Source organism: Pseudonaja textilis, chromosome 3 (genome assembly GCF_049901715.1).
Source record: "Pseudonaja textilis isolate UNSWEBS1 chromosome 3, rPseTex1.2, whole genome shotgun sequence".
NCBI lineage: Eukaryota > Metazoa > Chordata > Lepidosauria > Squamata > Elapidae > Pseudonaja > Pseudonaja textilis.
In genome coordinates this window covers 88,509,431-88,529,878 of record NC_141992.1, presented here as the reverse complement: position 1 = coordinate 88,529,878, position 20,448 = coordinate 88,509,431, and the positions used below count along the sequence as shown (strand labels likewise).

General features: G+C 35.9%; 1 protein-coding gene across 3 annotated transcripts in view; it reads right to left on the bottom strand.

Annotated features, from left to right (window-relative positions):
• DENND1B (DENN domain containing 1B) overlaps positions 1-20,448 on the bottom strand; it is a 214,343-nt gene that overhangs the window by 94,942 nt on the left and 98,953 nt on the right. For all 3 annotated transcript variants that reach the window (XM_087930332.1, XM_026700460.2, XM_087930333.1), the window contains 4 exons: positions 14,413-14,482; positions 12,907-12,987; positions 4,996-5,049; positions 4,202-4,312 (listed from right to left, as the gene is read on the bottom strand). In XM_087930332.1, coding sequence (XP_087786458.1) covers positions 4,202-4,312; positions 4,996-5,049; positions 12,907-12,987; positions 14,413-14,482 — 316 coding nt within the window. The remainder of the gene's footprint in view (positions 1-4,201; positions 4,313-4,995; positions 5,050-12,906; positions 12,988-14,412; positions 14,483-20,448) is intronic.

Genomic DNA, 20,448 nt, shown 5'->3' with positions numbered 1-20,448 from the left:
AGAATATTTTGACCTCTGCATTAAAGCATAGCATCCTTTCCACCTGCTTCTCTAACAGAGGCCTTGAAACAGACACCCACTACTTAACATATTACTGACAGGATGATGAGAAGGCTCTTGTCAGGCACAGGCCAGCTGGGTGTTAGAGACAAAATGCACAGCCCCAGCTGACTAGTTAGAGGAAATCTGGAGAGGTACAATTACAGAGGCATATGACAAGCCTTCATGCCTGACTGACTTGAGAACCAATGACATGGCATTAAACAGCAATCCTTTCCATACAGTGGTCACAGAACAGCAATAAGTCAACTGATGCACTGTTGTAAAATCATGATTTATTCCTTTGCTTTGAATACACAAGACTACAGCATGATGTTCTGGTAGAGTACCGCAGCAGGTTCACTTGGGGCCCAAACTTCTCAGGCCTGTCTACAACAGGCATAAAATCAATGCTCTGCCAGTGCCTTTCTGAAAATGCTTCTCACACTAGTTTAAGGAGAGGAAAAATACACTAAATTCATACCCACAAATATTAAAGCTATGATATTAATATCATAGCTTTAAAACGTACAACAGCCAAAGGGTATGTACATCTATTACGTGAGATGGCAACATAAAAAACATTATAAAATAAATGTTTTGGAAATATGCACATGACATGCATTCATTAATAGTTAAAGTGCTATTATAAAGTAAGAAATGCAAATATAGTGACAACCAGGAAGCTGATCGGTAGTGGAATTCTCATAACTTTTTAAGCGAAATCTGTTGTTTTCCACCAACACGGCCCTCAATGGTGTCAGACAGTTCCTCTGTTTAATTTTTATGCATAGTAAGTTTAATACTTTATTATCACAATTCAGTCTCACAGGGTTCCCAGTTGTAAAGAAAGTGGATTAGAGTATGGCAATTTTGCACTCCCACCTCCCTTCTCTCCCACTCCCCCCCAAAAGGAAAGCTTGAGAAGGAAAGAGCTTGAATTATGGGTTTTGAACTTGGTCCTACTGCCCTTAGATAGTGAACCAAAACTGAGCTGATAACACAGAGGTGACATCATAATTCAGTCTGCATGAACTGTCATAAACACTTGATATTAAGTTAACCTCCAAAGATAAAGTACAACTCCTTCAACAAAAGAAGGGAATTGATAACACTCTTACACAAAAGTAGCCTACATTAAAAAAAACCTCCTGGACTTATTAAGAAATAAAGGGAAAATTAATTCCTTGGTAAATATCTTATTTAAATATCCAAGATCTATACAAAACATTTAAAATAACTGACAATGTTAGATTTCAGTTTTATATGCAATATAAAATTTTCTGCTTTTACCTTTTCTAAAAAATGAGAATAATTGCATTGAAAACGTATCCATAGTTTATCAGGAAAATTAAAAATTTGCTTTTCTCCCCCAGGGGCCTCAGGTTATATGTGGGGTTGGCGATCAGCAAAAGAGAGTCCATTCTCCTTCTGCCCAGTGTATCTCTTGCTATTCTCCGAGCTGAGGATCATCCTCAAGGAATGTCCTCTGAGGTGAGATGGGATGGAGATAAGTCATGCCACAAATCAATTTCATGAACAGGAGAATTGGTGGCTACAAGCACCACCCTCTGCTTCTTTTGCTCATCCTCTCAACCTCCTGCCAGGCCAGGGAGTAGAAGTGGAAGATGTGAGAAGAAATAGGTCTTTGCCCATCAGACAAGATTCATAGGATTCGAGACCCAGCAAATATAGATTTCAGCTTGAGCGGGGGGAAGGAATCTTCTGCTAAGAAAAATAGAATTGCTCAAACAACAAGAAGGTGATAGAGGAGAAGGCCATGTGAACACTGGAACTACACAGATCATAGCCCTGACAGATTACCAGATTCATTGAGGTATCAAAGATTGTACAGCAAGATTTTGGTCACGAAAGGAGGAAAATGGCCTTTATAAATTGGAACTTTAAATAAAAAAAAAGTAAGCTGCCTTGACCATGGGCTATAAATGAGCGCATCCTCTCAAAATAGTTAAAACGGCATCTGTTGGAGTTAGCAGGGCATAAGGATGAAAATTTAGAGCATAAAGCTATTAGCTTATTTTAATGTAAGCTAAGAATATAATGGTTAGACTACACTGTTGACCACAAGTTGGTTACATTTGCAGGATCTTACTAGTTTAAACCCTGCTCCAGTGATCAAGGAAACAAAAAGATTAAGACCCCTTTAAATTAAAATAAATGTATTCATATAATATTTTGAAGAGTAAGAAAACGTTAAGGAACAAGAAAAGCATTTTGCCATTATATTCTCCAGATTTATGTAACTTCCCAGACTAGTCCACACCAATACCGATCAAGTGTGAGCTTGCTTAGCTTATTTTCAAAATCTGCCATTATTGGCCAGGTATTGCAAGTTATCATATATAATATGATACAGCTCCAAACCATGCTTCACTATGAAACTATGTGATCGGGCTTAGTTTTGGGGGAGGAAAATAAGGAGAAAAATTTGTGCCTCTGCCTACCAGCATCCATCGGTATTCATCTGCCTAGTGTTCTGTCAGTATGTGATAGAGTTGAAGGATGTTTGGAAACTGAAACATAGAAACTGAAACAGTATTTGCAGTGTGGAAAAGGGGACAGCAAGGAGCGTGGATGTGGCTTAGCTCACCTGTTCTGTACTAAAGCTGGTTGCTGCTGTGAATCTGAAACTCCTCTCCTTTGCTTGTGTTTTGCATTTGGAAGAGATTTCTTTTCAGGTGGGGAGGGGGAGTAGAACTCCTTAGCATCAGAGCATGTTAATAATAATATATGAAATACTAATGCACCTAGAAGCCAAGAAGAACATAAGTGCCAAATTTCAAGTTTGTAGGCTTTATGATTCTGGAGATTTTGTGATGATGCATGAGTGGTATTTTGCTTTTATATATATGGATTAAGTTGCTGCATTGAGTACACTAATAGTCCTAGCAATAATCTCACAGAATGACTGATGCTGTTTTGCATTTGATTCATTTTCAAAAAAATTCTTGCCATGCTAGCTGAAGAGAAGGAAAATGTCTCTTTCAACATCAACGCTGAAATTTGTGGCAATTTTACTTTCCCTACTAAATGGGACCTTTATTTCTCTTTTCTTTAAAAAAAAATAGACGAAGAGGAGTATGAAGAAGAGAAAATGCACTAGTTCTTCTATGCAATTTATAAGAAGCAAGTTACAATAATGCTATTCACTGATACAGCAGCTTGTTTTTTTGGGGGTGGGTGGGGGAATCCTAAGGATTTATATTCCACAAATAAAAAGCCAATGAATCATTCAAAAAGTTTTTTGAATTAATTAAAATTAATGTTTTTGCAATGGATTTATCTTCAAATGAGCATTAGTTTTTGAAAATGTTAACACATCCACCTTATTGTTAAGGAAAGAATAGAGACTCATATGGTTAAAGTCTCGTATTAAAGTATTAAGTAAAGCAAATGGTTTGAGGGAGTTTACTTAATTTATTTTTGGGCTTAAATTAAACAGACACTATGCAGATATAAATGATGCCCACTGGCATGAAGGCAATGTTATTTTCAACTTTAACAGTGATGGATTTAGAGTTATAAATGACACCACAAGGGAAAAGCTGAAACAAACAGGACTATCAAAAGATTTAGGCATGGATAAACACAGCACACCCTTTATCTCAGTTCCATCTGCAATGACACAAGCAAGCCATTTCAGCCTAGGCATAACTGATGTAATAAAGTATTTGGAATAGTAAGTCATTATCAGTGTGAAGAGCTGCTCAAATCAGAGTCATTACAGTATATCTTCCTCAAACACTACTAGATTTAGGATAGCAGCTATTATCATGGCCCTTTGATTCCTGTCTAGTAGGTCTGATGGAATAAGCTACAAGTGAATAATAAAGATCTTATAATAGCCCTTAAGAATTCTTTATAGGTTGGAAGGCATAGAAATCTAACTCTAGAGGGTTAAAGAACTCTCATGCCTGGGTAACAAAAAGTAATTAACCCGCCTTAATGTATTTGAGTAAGCCTATATCAATCAGATTTCCGTGCTTCAAGAGTCAGATTAAAATGTCATCTTTTAAAAAGAATATGTAGATATTGTCTTATAAGTATATAAGGGACATATTTAAATCTAGAGAGATATGCAAGGCCTTTTTGTGAGATGCTCAATATAGACTACTTGAAAAGAGATGTGTGAAGTACTCACAGTGCTTAGCTTGCTGGAGGTAATAATAATGCGTCTCTCGTGCAACATGCTGGCATAAAGTTGTAGCATGTTATTCACATCCACAGCAACAAAATATTCTGTAAGATTTCTCTAGTTAATGAAGAATAAAGTCTGTTAACACATTAATAAAGAAAACTGAATGATATATAAATTTATTTCTGCCTAGTTAAAAGGGAAAATAATATTTTTAAAGAAATGTCTCCTTAATAAGTATTTAACTGAAATTTATCTATTATCGTTTGTATATTTTGAAAACATGTCCAAGAGTAATCTTATATTTTCAGAAAGGAGCCTCTTTAATTGCTTGTTTTTGAGTTTACTGTGTATCTATAACTATTTATTTAAAATTCTAATTATATATACATAGTAAATCCTAAGTAAACCCTTGCATTCATTTTAGCTAAATTAGCTGCAAAAATGCAGTACAATCATACACCCACTGCTGCCCATACATATGCACACATTATCCAAAATATCCAACATTATTACATTAATATTTAATTATGCAGTCCATATATGTCAAGGCTGTCAAACTCCTGGCCCGTGGGCAGGATGTGTCATACACTGGCTACGCCCACCACCAGTTTAGCAAAGAGGGAAAATCCAGATATGTCATGTGATGATATGACGACGTGAGTTTGACACCCGATAAAGGTGAATGAAGCCATATTAATGAGGGAGTTTAATCAATAAGTATTCAGATTTCTACAGATGTTTGTTAAAGTTTTAATTTGTAAAGCTATTTAAATATTGCAAATATAGTACAAACTTACACTTTCAGGAATAGTTGGTAATCCAGTTAAATCAGGAGTAATAAAATACGAATGCTAGTCAAGAAAAAGAAATAAAAATACAAAATTATTATTCAACAAGACAAAATCATTATAAAATAATACTGTCTGTATAAGCAACTAAATTTTAGATCTGCTTTGAGAGGACCTATTATTAATAATCAGAAGCACCAGATAATTCAACCCATGTTGACGTATCCATTAAAAAAAAAAACTTCTGCTGAAATCATGCTATAATGTTTATTCTGCATACATACTAAACAGATTTATGACAGCAGCAATGCAAAAGAGGATCAGAATAGCTTTGCACAGTAAATCAAAATGAAAGCATTTGAAAGAGATTAAAAGAAAAATACCCTTTAGTTTCTCTGACACATACTACCATTCTAATTATTAACTAGTTTTATTGGAAACTGGATTAATGGAGATGTGTGCTACAATAAAAACATATCCAGTTGCTATTTTCTTATCTTTAGAGTGACACATATGTAGAAGTAAGGAAGGGGTATGTGATATTCCTCACAAAACTTAATGTTATTTTGGGGATTATAGTTACTGACCCTTAGCATGTATGGTTCTCATTGTGAAACATTTATGAGTAGTTATTTTTTTTTAACAAGATGTGTTATCCATGGTTTTTAAAAAGAAATGAGAGGTAACCAAACAGAGGTTTTTATAAAGGAGTTTGAAAAAAAAGCTGTCCACACTCATTTGGGATATAATTAATAGCCTGGAAATGATCCTTCACTCTACTGTTTCTCATTCTGAAAATCTCACAGTGACAAAATGGTTAATACAGAAAAACATAGGCTGTTTTCAACTTATGACCATAATTGGGATGGAATTTCTATCTTGTCGGTGCAGTTGTAAAGTAAGGCATCACATGACAGGACTCAATGTTGCAACCATTTTTGCCATGGTCACTAAGCAATTCACATGATTTTTAAGCAAATTCAGCTTCTCCAGTTGACTTTGGTTTTTAAAAGCCAGCTGGGAAGGTGGCAAATTACAATTGTCATAAATGCAAGTTAGTTGCCAAATGCCCGAATTGTGATCATGTAACTGTGGGGAATAACATGATTGTCATCACTCTGAGGACCAGTCATTACTTTTTCAGAGGCCATCATAACTTTGAACCAAATTTAAACAAATGGTCATAAATCACGAACTATCTACATTAACTAACTAGGCTTCTCAAGGAATACCCAAACTTATTCAAATAAACGTACATTTGTTTTAATCAAAAAAGCAGAAAGCAAGCAAATGGAACTAAAAAAGAGGGTTGGAATCCTATAAATAACCCAAATTAATAAGGGTTTTTTTAAAATTAAGATATATTTCACTACCAACATAAAGTATATTTTATGAATACTACTACAGAGATAAAGAAGGGAAAAACATATTATCTCTCCCCCTATGTTTGCAAGAAATAATTTATATTTATGGAATGACTGATATTGGATTACATTATTCAGAATGTTACATTCAGAATGTTGTGCTTTTAACAAGACAACATAATAGCTTGATATAAAAGCTGATTGAAGCAAGATTTGATCAACTGAGAGTTCTGAACACCATAGGTGCTTAATATAGAAAAAAAAATCATTTCATTTCATTTACTAGTTAAAATTTCAGAATGTCCTACTTTTGTTCTAACTCTGGGCGATGGGAAACCTTATTTTAAAATAGGAATAATCCTGATTGCCATGCAGCTCTGTTTTCAACTTTACTGCACAGCACAATCTATATTCTAGTAAAACTCTTGTGTCCATTTACCTGCTTGTAACCTTTAACTGGGAAAAAAAAGCATCATAGTACACAATTTTTTTGAACCAAGGCAAGTCAAATGGGTTAACTCATGAAGGTTAGGACCCATTACTCCCATGGTAATGGAATTTTGGGAAGTTGTGGCTGATACAGTGCCTCCACATTGCCATGGTCAATTATTGTCATTTCCAACGCTCCCTGACAGCTTCCCACAAGTTAATAGGAAAGCCAACAGGAAGCATAAACTCAGTCATGATTGACCACCACGTCTTTACTTATGGGAAACCAGAAAGGAATGTTTGTAATGAGGAAGCCAGAAAAAAGGTTGCACATTGCCTAGATAGGTCTTCTCCACCTGCACAATTTCCCCAGCCCCTCAGCACTTGCATTGTGCTAACCATTTGAGCATCCCCATGGATCTTTCCTGACCTATACTGCGTCCTTATGTGCCTTTCAGAACACTGGTTTTTATTAGCCTTTGGGCTGATGTTTGCTAGTGTTTTCACCAGATTTAAAGTCTGCTCCTCTAGCACGCAGGACAATTTTCTTCCCCTGAACAGATGGGAGGAGAAAACCTTGCCATACCAAGGTAACAGACCTCAAATTCTCCATTTCCTGCACTTGAAACCTTCCTTTCCAATTCCCCATTGTCCTTCTAGTAATCACATGATTGCAGGGCACTTGACAACCAGTTGTAAATGTGAACAGATTGCTAAGCCCCTGAAATGTGGTCACATGGCTAGAGGCCCAAAATCATTTACAACAGTTGGCAATTGTTTACATTCCATAAAGCATCTGTTCTAATACAGTCATAAGGGCAAACTCATAAAATCACTGGTCATAAATTGAGGACTGTCTATATGTTTAATCTGATCCATTGGCTTGTATCCTTGGGTTTTTACCTCTTTGGATTATTTCCTATTGCTAAACCCTTTCTTTGCTTTTTGGCAAGATGTAATTTAGAGAGATTGGTTTTATAATCATTGAAAAGCCAAACATTCAATCTGCTGAACAATTATCATGAAAATGACACTGAAATATAATGAAGATGTGATGGGAAGACATTGCTCACATACTTTTAACAGGGCCATCTGGAAATATATTCAGTGAAAATAATACCGTTTGATTCTTAGGCTACTAAGATCCCTTCCCTGACATACACAAACAACTGAAATAGAGAAAAAAAACATTCTCTGGATTTTTTTTTAATAAGCAAGAGGTATAAGAGTAAACTATTGTCACTTTATTAAATATTAAGACCCTTTTTAGTAGGCAATTTACACATATAGTTCCAAATCTGATAATATATATTCTTGGAAAATATATTCAAGTAGTTTGCCTCTCTGTGACCAGAGTCATAACATAGTAATTTCTCAAGAGGCATTTATAAATCTCTTGCAATCAATAGACATCATTTGGCAAGCAATGTTTTAAGGACTTGAGAAGAGTATTTTGCACTTACTATTAACATATATGGTTGAGTATTCAAAATGTGCTCACTGGAGAATACTTTTTTGTTATTTTTCCAACAAGATCAATCAATTCATTTTTGAAGAAAGGCTTATTTGGTTTTTTAAAATGTGTTCCTTTCTAAATAAATTTGCCTCTTCTTTTTTTTTTAATAAAGTTTTATTTGGGTTTTCACACACAAAATACAAGTAAAACATCTTTTTTGAAAATAACATGGTCCCGGGTTGAATTTCTTTATACAGACACAAAATTCAATTTCATGCTCCTTTTTGTATTCTATTCCATATCTTATACTATTTTACATTTTCTATATAGTTTTTTCCCTCTTTTAATTTTCTCAATTTTATTTTGATTACCTCATCTCAATTCAAATCATTATATTTATACTTTTGTCTGTTCTGTTTCAATTTCATATTATCTTTTCTCATTAAACACATTTTCTCCTGTAGTTACTAATTGGAGTATGACACCTTTATATCTTTTAATTACATCCATTCAACTCTTATTTAAACTTCAATATACACCTTAAGTTTATGACCTTCAATATAATACATAATACATAACTTCCAATCGAATTCTGCTTGGCACATTCTTATAATACACACTATATTCTTTAAAAACAAAAGAAAGATTGTAAATATATGTAATTATAAACCCTCATTCCATTCCAGTTCAGTTCTATCATTAATAATTATTAAAACCATAACATCTTTAACACTTCTTTTCAATTAAATATCATACTTCCTTAAAAACACATGTAATCTCCATAATTAATTTTTCCCTTATTTCTCTTCACATACGTTTTATAAATCATTAAATATACCTTTTGTTACATTTATTTATTGACAAGCATTCCACTGAATTACGATAGCTATTTTATCAGACATTTTAATCATACATTGTTTCATATTTTCTAAAATTATTTCTGCTTCTAATATAACCATAGTATTTTATGTACCTTTGCAGAATCCCTTTTTCCATTCAGTTTTCACCCATTATCTCTAAATAAACCCTGTTTTTCTATATATTTTGCTTCTGTCCTTTATAACTTCTTTTCCTTTCTTTCTTCCCTCTCATCTTCTCCCTCCCCTTTTTACCCCCTTGTCTCTCTAGTTCTAATTCTCTCTTCCACATTTCCCTCTTCTGTTGCTTTCTGATTTTATACTTATTTTTCACTCTATTTTTTTTTTGGAGTTGTTTTTCCCAATCTTAAACTTTCCATTCTCTTTCTCCCCTTTCCTTCCCCCCCCCCATCTAAGATTACTTGTTCATTAAAGATGGTTTCTTCTTTGTTGCAATCTTCTTGTTCTGCAGGCATTTCTTGTTGTTTCTCATAATTCCAAATCTCTATTTCTAAAAACTGAAATACGAAGCCAAAAGAACCTCTCCCTTCTTGTGCATCTTCTTTGTACTTTTTAAGTTCCATTTTCAGTTCTTCTAAAAATAGAGCCATTTTAAAAAGTTTTAAACAACCACCCGATTGATTTAGTCATTCAAAACAATAACCAAGAATCCATAAATCATCAAGTAATCCAGATAGTCCCGAGTTATATCTTCTTATTTCTTTTTTGACTTTCTCTTCCTGGGGTTTTTGTTGCGATGTTTCAGTTAGAATGTATCTTTTGGAAGTCTTGTTGAGATTTTGCAGTAAGTTCTTTTTTAATTCCAGGCAGTCTCCTCCCTTCCAGATCCTGCCCTTTTATTCTTCCTCTCTCCTTTCCTGTTTTCAAAAGCTTTTAATTATCCAGAAATCTTTATTATCCCTTTGACTTTTTATTTTCACCATTAAATACCTATTGATGTCAAAGTGGATTTTTTTCCAATTTCTTGCTTAAGTCTCTTAGCTGTCAGTATAGGAAAAGGAGAAAACCAAATCTTTTCCCTTTTCTCTCTCCTTCGCAGCTTAAAAATCTTCTTAGGGAACAATGTTATTGTTTTTTAACAGTTTCAATTCCAATATCTTATTTGTTGCTTTTGTTGTTTGACCCGGTCAACCAAAACTTTCTCTTCTTATCTTCCTCTGCACATTCTTTTCCAGTCACGTTCTTCTTTGTGGTGGCCATTTCTGACCACCACTGCAACTGCCTTTGGGAAAGGGAGTAATGGCCAGCTGGGGAGGAGAGATGTGGCTCTCCTCAACCCTGCTGTCAGTCTCCCCCCTCTTCACCTCCTCTATGGGGTGGCTTAGCCCCGAAACCAGCCGGCTCGGGGCACTCCAGCAGCGAGCACGGATCGAAGCCTTGCAGAGATGAGGTTTTGGTCTATCGCTGAAGAAGCTCAAACCAGAAGTCCCGAATTTGCCTCTTCTTTTTAACACAGGGCTATTTCATCCGTTCATGCTTCTCCTTTCAAATCATGTACATTTTACTTTTGTTTTGCAGAAGAAAAAGTAACAGGATTTCCAAAGAAGGAAATGTTGTTAAAGCAACAAATGGCGTGGTAACAAAAATAAAATACATATTATAATTATTGATAAGTACTGTAAGCACTTATTGCAAACAAGCTTGAAACTACAAAATGCTTGAAACTACAAAATGCAAACAAGCTTGAAACTACAAAAGGGGGCTTTTAAAAACTTTTTAAAGGAATACTCTCCTTCATTAATACATAATTATATACACTGCTATGTTAACTTTAAATTTGCAATAAACAATGTCCAGATTGTTGCTCTTCCAATCTTCTAGTAACGTAATGATTGTATTTATCATGGGGGGTTGTCAGTAGAACCAATCCCATATCATTAGATTAGATTTTAAAGAGAATGAGAATTCTAAAGACAGATTTTTTTTGTTTCTATCACCAATATGCCTATTTGCAATCTTCAATATAGGTTTATGTGCCTTCTATCTCAAAATAGCAGGAAACCAATTTTCAGCCATTATGATGAGGAGTTTCAGGGGCTGAAAAAATAAAGACATGTGAGCTGCAAATGAGGTTCTGACACTGTAGGTTGTCCATCTCAGTGTAAAATCAATTTTTAAAAAATATTTTATCCCCACTTTTTTCTCTTCAAAGAATTCAAAGCAGGAAATGAGTTATGAGTTTCATCTACAATAATTAAGTCTTGTATCATGAATTGCTTCTGGGTAGAAGGCTTCTAAACAAATATCTGATTTCATGCTAATTCATCCAGTAAACTGGTTGGCTTTCAATTTCAAAAACCTTTATTTCAAAAACCTGATATCAATGTGTTAGCAAAAAAAAAAAAGATTTCAGCTTTGCATTCAAAGTCCTAGAGAAAGCGACAGAAAGCATAAAATATATTTATGGGGGATCAAATTAGTTTATTCTAGACTGATTGCAGTTAAAGATAGCATCCCAAGTACCTTTCAAAGCATTTTTATAATTTAATAACTAGTATAACTTTTCACATAATACTCTTATTAAAGAATTTGTACATCCATCTGTACAAACTATAAGTACTGGTAATGACCTAGCTTTAAGTGTACGGAATGCACTATGCAAAGAATAATCATCAATTACATGTATTGTGTGGTATTTGTTAAAATTAAGGCAAAAGGAAAAAGTAAACAGCACATTTAAGAGACACCAATTCCTTGATCCAAAACTACTGTATTTTGGGTATCAGAATATTTTTTAAAACTAAAATAGGTTAAAGAAGTATAATGGCACACTTACTAGATTAATATCATTTCTACTGCCAATGTCAATATTTGGACCTTTGCACTGGATCCCCAAATTAGAGGTAATGCTGTAGTACATAGACACTATTCAATCAAATAAGTTGGGTTTAATTTATTCAGAAGCTTCATTTGAGAACAACTTAAGAGCTATTGTAAACTGTTTCTATTTCATCAGAATTAGTTAGCAAAACTGTATTTAATATGTGTTTTATTTCCTGCTCAGTCGGCGTCTCTTGTAGTACAGTCTTTTAAACTTGATCCATTTACCAGCTACTCCTCCAAGATTATATGGAAGAATAAGCACAATGGAACACTCCATAATAATAATCAACATATTTACTGTTAAAGTCATATCTATAAAAAGAATTTTATGGGAAAACCCAAATTCACCACTACTTACAGAGTTGACCTATTATATGATCCAGCTCAGGGGTGGGATTCAAATTTTTTAACCGGTTCTGTGGGTGTGGCTTAGTTGGTGGGCGTTGTTTGGTGGTCATGTGACTGGGTGGATGCGGCTTGGTGATCATGTTATTGGCTGGGTGTGGCCAACTCAATATCACTCACATTGAGGCACGCATCTCCTCACCTGGCCTCTCATGACTGTGGGGATGCTGCAACGGTCATAAGTGTGAAAAAGGGTCATAAGTCACTTTTTTCAGTGCCATTGTAACTTTAAATGGTCACTCCACACAAGCAAAGTATCAGCAAAGGACAGAAAAAAATTCCAGAGAAGTTTCTGAGACAGGAAGTCTAGTCCTGCCAAGAATGTAATAAGAGTTAATGGAGAGGCAGTTTCTGCAAGCAAAACCAGAATGTTTCCTTCCTGACTTCCTTACAGGATTAGGCCAGTAATTTCTTCTAACAACCGGTTCTCCAAACTGCTTAGAGTGTTAACAACTGGTTCTAGCAAATAGCTGTGAACTGGTAGAGTCCCACCCCTGATCCAGCTGGGACTCATCTTTAATATTTTAATTAAAATTCAACTTTCTATAGTAAAAGCCATACTTACCAAATTTAAGCTGATAGGAGTATTTGCCTCTGGTACAGAATGGTTATACCATGTTTCTAATATATCATTCAAGTCACCTTCCTGTGAAAAATATTTTTTTTCAAAAATATATTCAATAGACACAAAAACTTCATTTGCATTCACTGTATATCAAGAGCAAAAATAAGTACAATCCCTTTCTAGGCAAACAGAAACCATCTCATTTTCCTTCATTCTCAAGTGGACATATGAAAAATTCCATGGTTAGTTGGTAAAATACTGTAGTCTTTCCATCTGTTAATCAAAGCTTTATGGATTATGATTGTATTTATAATAAAGCATATTCCTGTATTAACAAGCAAAGAAAAACATTTTATAAAGCAATGCATAAAACTATGAAACAAACATTGGTACAAAAATGCAACAACATTGGTACAAAATAAACAAATGAATAGTACAAAAAAAATAACAGTAATATAGGTGGAAAGGGCAACCAAATCATATAAAAACCAAAAAAAATAAAGTATGTACAGCACATGCCAGATTTCTTTATTTCCAGGACAAAGCTTTTTAAGAAACTACAAAATCATTGAAAAACTGTACAATATAATGAGCACTGTATGCGCCCAATTTAAAAGCTTTATAGCCAAGCACTACAATCTAGATAAAGCAGAAATAAAATGAAAATATTATCTGATATTAAATATCAAGTCCATTGTCTCACTTAAAAAAACAGATTTTTTATAAACTACTATAGGGCCCAACGTGTCTCTTTTGATAGGCAATCAACAAACATCAATACATTCCTGAATGATGCTCAACAATCTGATAATGGCCCTAAAATTATCCCAAACTATCTAAATTACTTTTAAAAACGTAGGCCTTCCTGGAATGAACTCCAGGAAGGGCTACACTTTTTAGAAAAAGGGCTATATAAGCCTATTCAAGAGGTATTGGAGGTCCAACCTCCTGCTGAAGCAGAAGACATTACACATTTCAGACAGGTAGCTGACCAATCTCTTCTTAAAAGCCTCCACTGGTAGAGCACCCAAACTTCTGAAGTCTTGATTTCTATTTTTACAGTTCATCTATTTCCAGTTTTACAAATAACTGGTTTCTTCCCCAATAACACAAAGTGTCTTATAATAAGTCATACTAAGCATAAACAAAGGACAATCATTGAATAATATTATCCCTATCAATATAAATTGTGACGCTTTCTTGCATTTCTTTAGCAAATTAATTTAATGTTTTGTAGCAAAGTATTAAAAGTGTCCACACTCAAGTTCTACCCAGGGTGTAATCCTGATATATAATTTTTAGCATAGAAATGTCATTCAATTTCCCTACTTAAAAAGGTTTTTAAATTGTTAAACTATTCATTTTAAAGAAAAGTAACAATAACAGTAGCCTAAAATGTATGTAATTCTTGAAGTTGTTTTCAAAAAAAAGGGACTGCTACCTTAAAATCATTGACGATTAGCAGTTTTTCACAAAATCATTTCTATTTAATAACAACAAAATTACCTGCTCTTTAGCTAAATATTCCGCCAGTGTATTTAAAAGTTTGTAGTACATCTCAAACCATGGCAAATAGCTGAAAAGACAAATAAAAACAGCTGTAAGAGAAGGAAGCATTATTTAAAAAGTATTTCACTGTAATGCGTTTTTTGAAAAACCTTAAGCAAATTTGATACCAAAGTGGAAAATTCACAAGAAAATATAACTCTGAAAATATTTCAAACCACAAAGAAAGAAGCAATGTTAAAAAAATTATTCTGACTACAATTCAAGTTTTGACTACAATTCAAGCAACTTCTCTCTGTGGGAAAGCAACAGTTCTTATCTATCTAGCTTACATGACATTGACAGAGTTAGTGCACTGGGAAGTATTGGCAGGAGAAAATTCAATCTAGACCTTATTCCTGAAACACTCAGAAAAGTTAAACAAATTCAGAGCAATTTCCTTCTTTGTCATTTTTCAAGTATTCTGATATTTAGTGGAATGTTTAATTAAATATGTTATAAACAGTATCAGCAAACAATCAAAGATAAATATATCCTTAGTCAGTACTCCAAACTATAGTCAAATATCCTGCTAATACACTCATTTAATCCACCTATAGTCCCTTTTAACCCCATCAGTCAGGGTTCAAGAATAGGACCTTCTTTCACAGCAATGTGGATTTTTCTGTATTTGTCCAGTGACAATAAATCCAAGACTGTAATTTCAACAGAAGCTTGAAGTTTCTTCTCTCTCTAGAACACATTAATGGTTATCTTAAATTTGCTTTAGAAAAATCTCATTTGTAACTAAATACTTAAAAATTTCTTTTTAAAAAATAGAGTATATTTTGAGCCTATTTTGTTTTAATTCTCAAAGAATATTCACAATATTCAATATTCACCATCTTTTAAAAATCTGTAATTTCAACCTTTTTAAAAGATCAAGGTTCCATTTTACAGTTGAAATGTCTCAACAGCAACCTTAAACATTTTAAAAAAAACATTTTAAAAATGGTATGTGAATACTTATGAAAAATTATGGCTAAAACTATTATAATGTACCTTCAACCACACATTTGTGCCAATATTTTCATATATAAAATCAGGATGATCATGCATTCACGAGGCCATTATGAAAAAAAAATGTTTTAGGAAAAAAAATGCACCAATTATTTACGTACAAGGATCTCTGCAAGAGAGAGTTACACTAGGCAAATGCGTACTTCCTCTGTTAGTTATTCCTCGTATAAACCACCATAATGTCGAACAATGCTTCTGGAAGCCCCCTCAGTCAGATATTTTGTCATACTTCCTCCCCTCATTTCCCCAAACCACATGAATATTTTTTTTTATTGTGGAGCTTCCATCCATTCAACTGCATAAAGATACAATACACACAAATTCTTTCTGAAAATCTGGTTGCAAAGACTGGAATGGGATGAGTTGAGACACTTATATGATAACTCATAATGAGGAGCACAATTAGAATTTGAATAAATTTAAGATAGATATTACTGAACCTAGAGAAATCTTTACTTTAGAAATAATCACACAAAAGCCAACTCACAAAACTGGTTCAGGTGGTATGTAGAAATTTCAGCAGGTTAGCAAAACTTTCAACAAATTTGCTACCCACTATATCAAACCAAAAGTTGGAAATAGCATCTGCAAAATCATGGATATGGTCGTGTATTCCTTTTAATCTCATTAGATCCTACCCAATGTAGTCCTTACCTGTTATATAAACAACACCCGATATTTCATTACTAATTAAAAACATATTTAACATATTCTTTTAATCCAGTGAGCTAGCAGACAGGCATTCGAGCCTTCATTCAAAGACAGTCTTCAGCTTTGTTGCACAAGGTCGATTTCCAGCTCTCTTGCACTTCCACTACAATTCTGATAAAGCTTTTATATTCATAAGTCAAAGGTTAAATAAAGGAAAGGAAATGTTTTCTGTCAAACAGCCAGGCAACCACTAACAGTCCTGAACTATCAGCAGGAATCTTAACTTCTAGTATTCAAATAAAACTAAGGAAACCGCCTTTCCGTAGCTAAATGTCTTAATGTCTGGGGGCTACTTTCTGTCTGGAAAATTGACACAAAATGTGTAAAATTGAAACATTCTGTTTTGGTGGATTTGCTTGAAGTGGAGGATGGGGTGGGGAGGCTTCAAATAGTCTAAGATAAAGAACTACAGTACAAAGACTTCCAAATAAACCAATCTATCATATTTTAAAAATAATTTAGAAATCTAAGATATTATGTTATAATAAATTTTCATTAATCATTTTTATTTAAATGATGACATAGCAATTTCTCAAAATGCAATAAGTTTAACAGCTAAATACTACTAATTATACCAGTTCAATTACTGTAATGTAAGAGCACCATATTAGAACTATTGGGGGGCAGCACAGTGGCGCTATAGTTAAGACACTGGGCTTGTTGTTGTTGTTGTTGGCAGGAAAGCTGGCAGCCCAGGTTCAAGACCCGAGCTCTATAAGACAGTGTGAGTTTCCATCCTCGCCCCAGTTCCTGCCAACCTAGCAGCTTGAAAGCATACCAATGCAAGTTGATGTATAGGTATGTACCACTTTGGTAGGAAAGTTACAGCACTCTCTGACATCCTACTGGCCACATGACCATGAAAATAATAGAATAGGATAGGATAGGATAGGATAGGATAGGATAGGATAGGATAGGATAGGATAGGATAGGATAGGATAGGATAGGATAGGATAGGATAGGATAGGACAGGACAGGACAGGACAGAACAGAACAGAATAGAATTCTTTATTGGCCAAGTGTGATTGGACACACAAGGAATTTGTCTTGGTGTGTATGCTCTCAGTGTACATAAAAGAAATGTCATCAAACAGTGCTAGCTCAATGGCCTTGATATGGAGATGACCACCACCCCTTATAATCAGTAATGACTAGTGGAGTAAAATTCACAGGGACTCCTTTACCTTATATTAGAACTATTAGAAATATTTCTATCTGACTTTCTTATACTGTTAAATACCCAAGTCAAACAAATTTCAAAAGTATAGTGTTTCATGCTACTGAAATTTATAATGACATTTATAAATTTATTATGACCACAATTGAGCCTGGAATTACAATTATAAATTTTAACAGTTGTTAAGCAGGTGTAGTAGAATTTGATGCAGACCAGGAGGGAGGGAGCCAAGAGGAAAATGAGCCTGGAACCCTTGATATACATGAAAAGGCTCAGAGTGAACCCTCCCTAACCTTTCACATGTATATAAAAAAGGTAGATTGAGCTTTAGTAAGATTAATAGTGTCAGGCACAAGGGACCAAGAATGACAGAATTTACTCAGAATCCTTTCTTTATTATTGCTTGCCCATAGAAGGAATTTCAGCCGATGAGCATTTTTTGCCAGAAACCAGAAGTAAAAAAAAAATGCTGAAAATTGTGGTCATGTGACCGCAGGATACTGAAAATTGATATATTTTTATTTATTTATCCTTCCTATATTATTTTTTACAAATAACTCAAGGTGGCAAGCATATCCAAAACCCCTCCTTCCTCCTCCTATTTTCCTCATAACCTTGTGAGGAGGGTTTACCTGAGAGCCAAGGTTGCCCAGCTGGCTTTCATGACTAAGGAAGGACTAGAACTCACAGTCTCCTAGTTTCTAGCATGCTGCCTTAAGCACTGAACCAAACTGGTGCTCTGCAAATGCAATCATGAGACTGTGGCTGTCAGAACTTCAAAACTGGGTCAAAAGTAGCCCTGGGGAAATATGATATAGCTTTGAACAGCTGACCTGTCATAAATTAAGGACTCCCTATATTAAAAACAAAGTTTGATATACTGTAGTTTTTTTATGCTGAATATTGAAAGACATGAAATAAAGTTTTGTGGAGGCCCTGACAATGTTAGAAATGTTGGCTGAAAATTTGCATGGGAAAAAAATTGAGAAATTTCAAATGAAATAATAAAAAAAATTACATAGCGCTCATAAGTTCTATCAACCTTTTTGAGAGAACCAATTTTCTGTTCATTTGTAATATAATTTAGTTTTCATAGGTAGAATGAGGAACAATTACGTTCACCTAAAATAAGCATTGGTAAATTTACCTGAGAACGCCCTTTCTATCTATGCTGCTAGAGAGCCCAGGATGGGTATGACTCCTCCTGATGATATCATCAAGCTGGGTCCGTCTAGTATAAAAGTAGCAGCCTGTGGGAACGCCCCCCCACAGCTTTGGCAAAGATACTTGACAGACATTAGTGAGTGTCTCTGAAAGCCAAAACAGAACCACGAACCATAATATACCTCACCACAATTCAGATGCAACAAGGGAGGGGCTGGGCTCTCTAACAGTATGGATAGAAAGGACGTTCTTGGGTCAACCAACACCCATTCTTCTCCATGCTGCTGCAAGCCCAGGATGGGACATACCAAAGCCTTCATGTCCTTGGGAGGGTCCTTGTCTAGTCTCTCACTCTAAAGTAGGCACCAATCGCTGAAGAACCCGTCTGCCAAAAGCAGTGCTTGTGGAGGCGTAGGAATCCAGGTGGTAGTGTCTGATGAACGGAGATGGGGATGTCCATGTAGCTGCTCTACAACTCTCCTCTAGGGGTGCCTGGGTGGCCCAGGCAGCTGAAGTTGCAGCACTTCTAATGGAGTGTGCTGTCAAGCCGTGTGGTACCGGCAGAGCTTTGGCTTTGTAGGCCTGTGCGATGCAAGCCCTGATCCACCTGCTTAAGGTGGCAGGAGAGGCCTTGTTCCTCCAGTGGGAAGGGGAAAAGGATACAAACATAGCCTCTGTCTTCCTAAACATTGAAGTGTGTTTGATATAAATTCTAAGAGACCCTCTAACATCTAAGATGTGCCATTTGCGCTCTAAGGCGTGGTGTGGACGGGAACAAAAATCAGGAACCACTATGTCTTGGGATCTGTGGAATACAGAATTTATTTTGGGTACAAAGGTAGGGTCTAAACGAAGAACGCTCTATTGTCGTGAAAAGTGCAGAGGTCCTGCCGTATAGATACAGCAGCCAACTCTGACACCCTTCTAGCTGAAGTGATGGCAATTAAGAAAACCACCTTGAAGGTCAAGAATTCTGAGGGGTTCGAAGGGAGGTTCTGTTAGGGCCTGGAGGACCTTGTGAAGGTCCCAGGATGGAAATCTGTGAACCACAGGGGGGCAGAGATTGGAAGCCCCTTTTAAGAATCTCTGAACTGAAGGATGATGGGACAAGGAAGGAAAGGAATCCCAGGAAATGACTGAAGCAAGAGCTGCTACTTGACGGCGTAAAGTGTTAGGAGCCAGGCCTTTGTCAAGGCCATCCTGGAGGAAACAGAGGACCTGTGGTACCCACGCTACTGTAGGAGAGAGACCTTCCCTGTGACACCAATGAAAAAAAACCCTCCAGGTGGCATTGTACATACGTGTCGTAGAAGATTTACAAGATGCCTGGATAGTAAGAATGACCTGGTCTGGGAGATTGGCTTAACAGTTGCCACTCAAGCGCCACACGGTCAATTTGAAACACTGGGGATCCAGGTGGAGCAGTGCCCCCTGATGTAGTGAGATCATGTGGACTGGAATCCTCCAGAGAGTGGCTACAGACAGATTCACCAGATCTGCAAACCAGGGTCTCCTGGGCCAATGGAGGGCTAGGAGAATCAGCTCTGCCCATTCCTCCAACATCTTCCGAATGACCACCGGAATGATGGGAAGGGGGGAAAGGCATAGAGCAGACCAGTGGGCCATCTGGTCCGAAGTGCATTGGTCCCCTCCGCTCCCTGACAAGGAAACCTGGTGAAAAATCTGTTTACTTGAGCGTTTTGGGGAGAGGTGAAGAGGTCTACCTCCAGGGTCCCGAACCTGAGGGAGAGATCCCTGAAAATGGACTGGGGAAGGGACCATTCTGCGTGGTCAACTGGGCTCCTGCTCAGACAATCGGCCTGGGAGTTGTTGACTCCTGAGATGTGGTCTGCTGTGATAGACAGCAGATGTCTCTCTGCCCACCTCCCCAACCTTTCGGCCTCCCTCATGTGGGCCCTGGACCT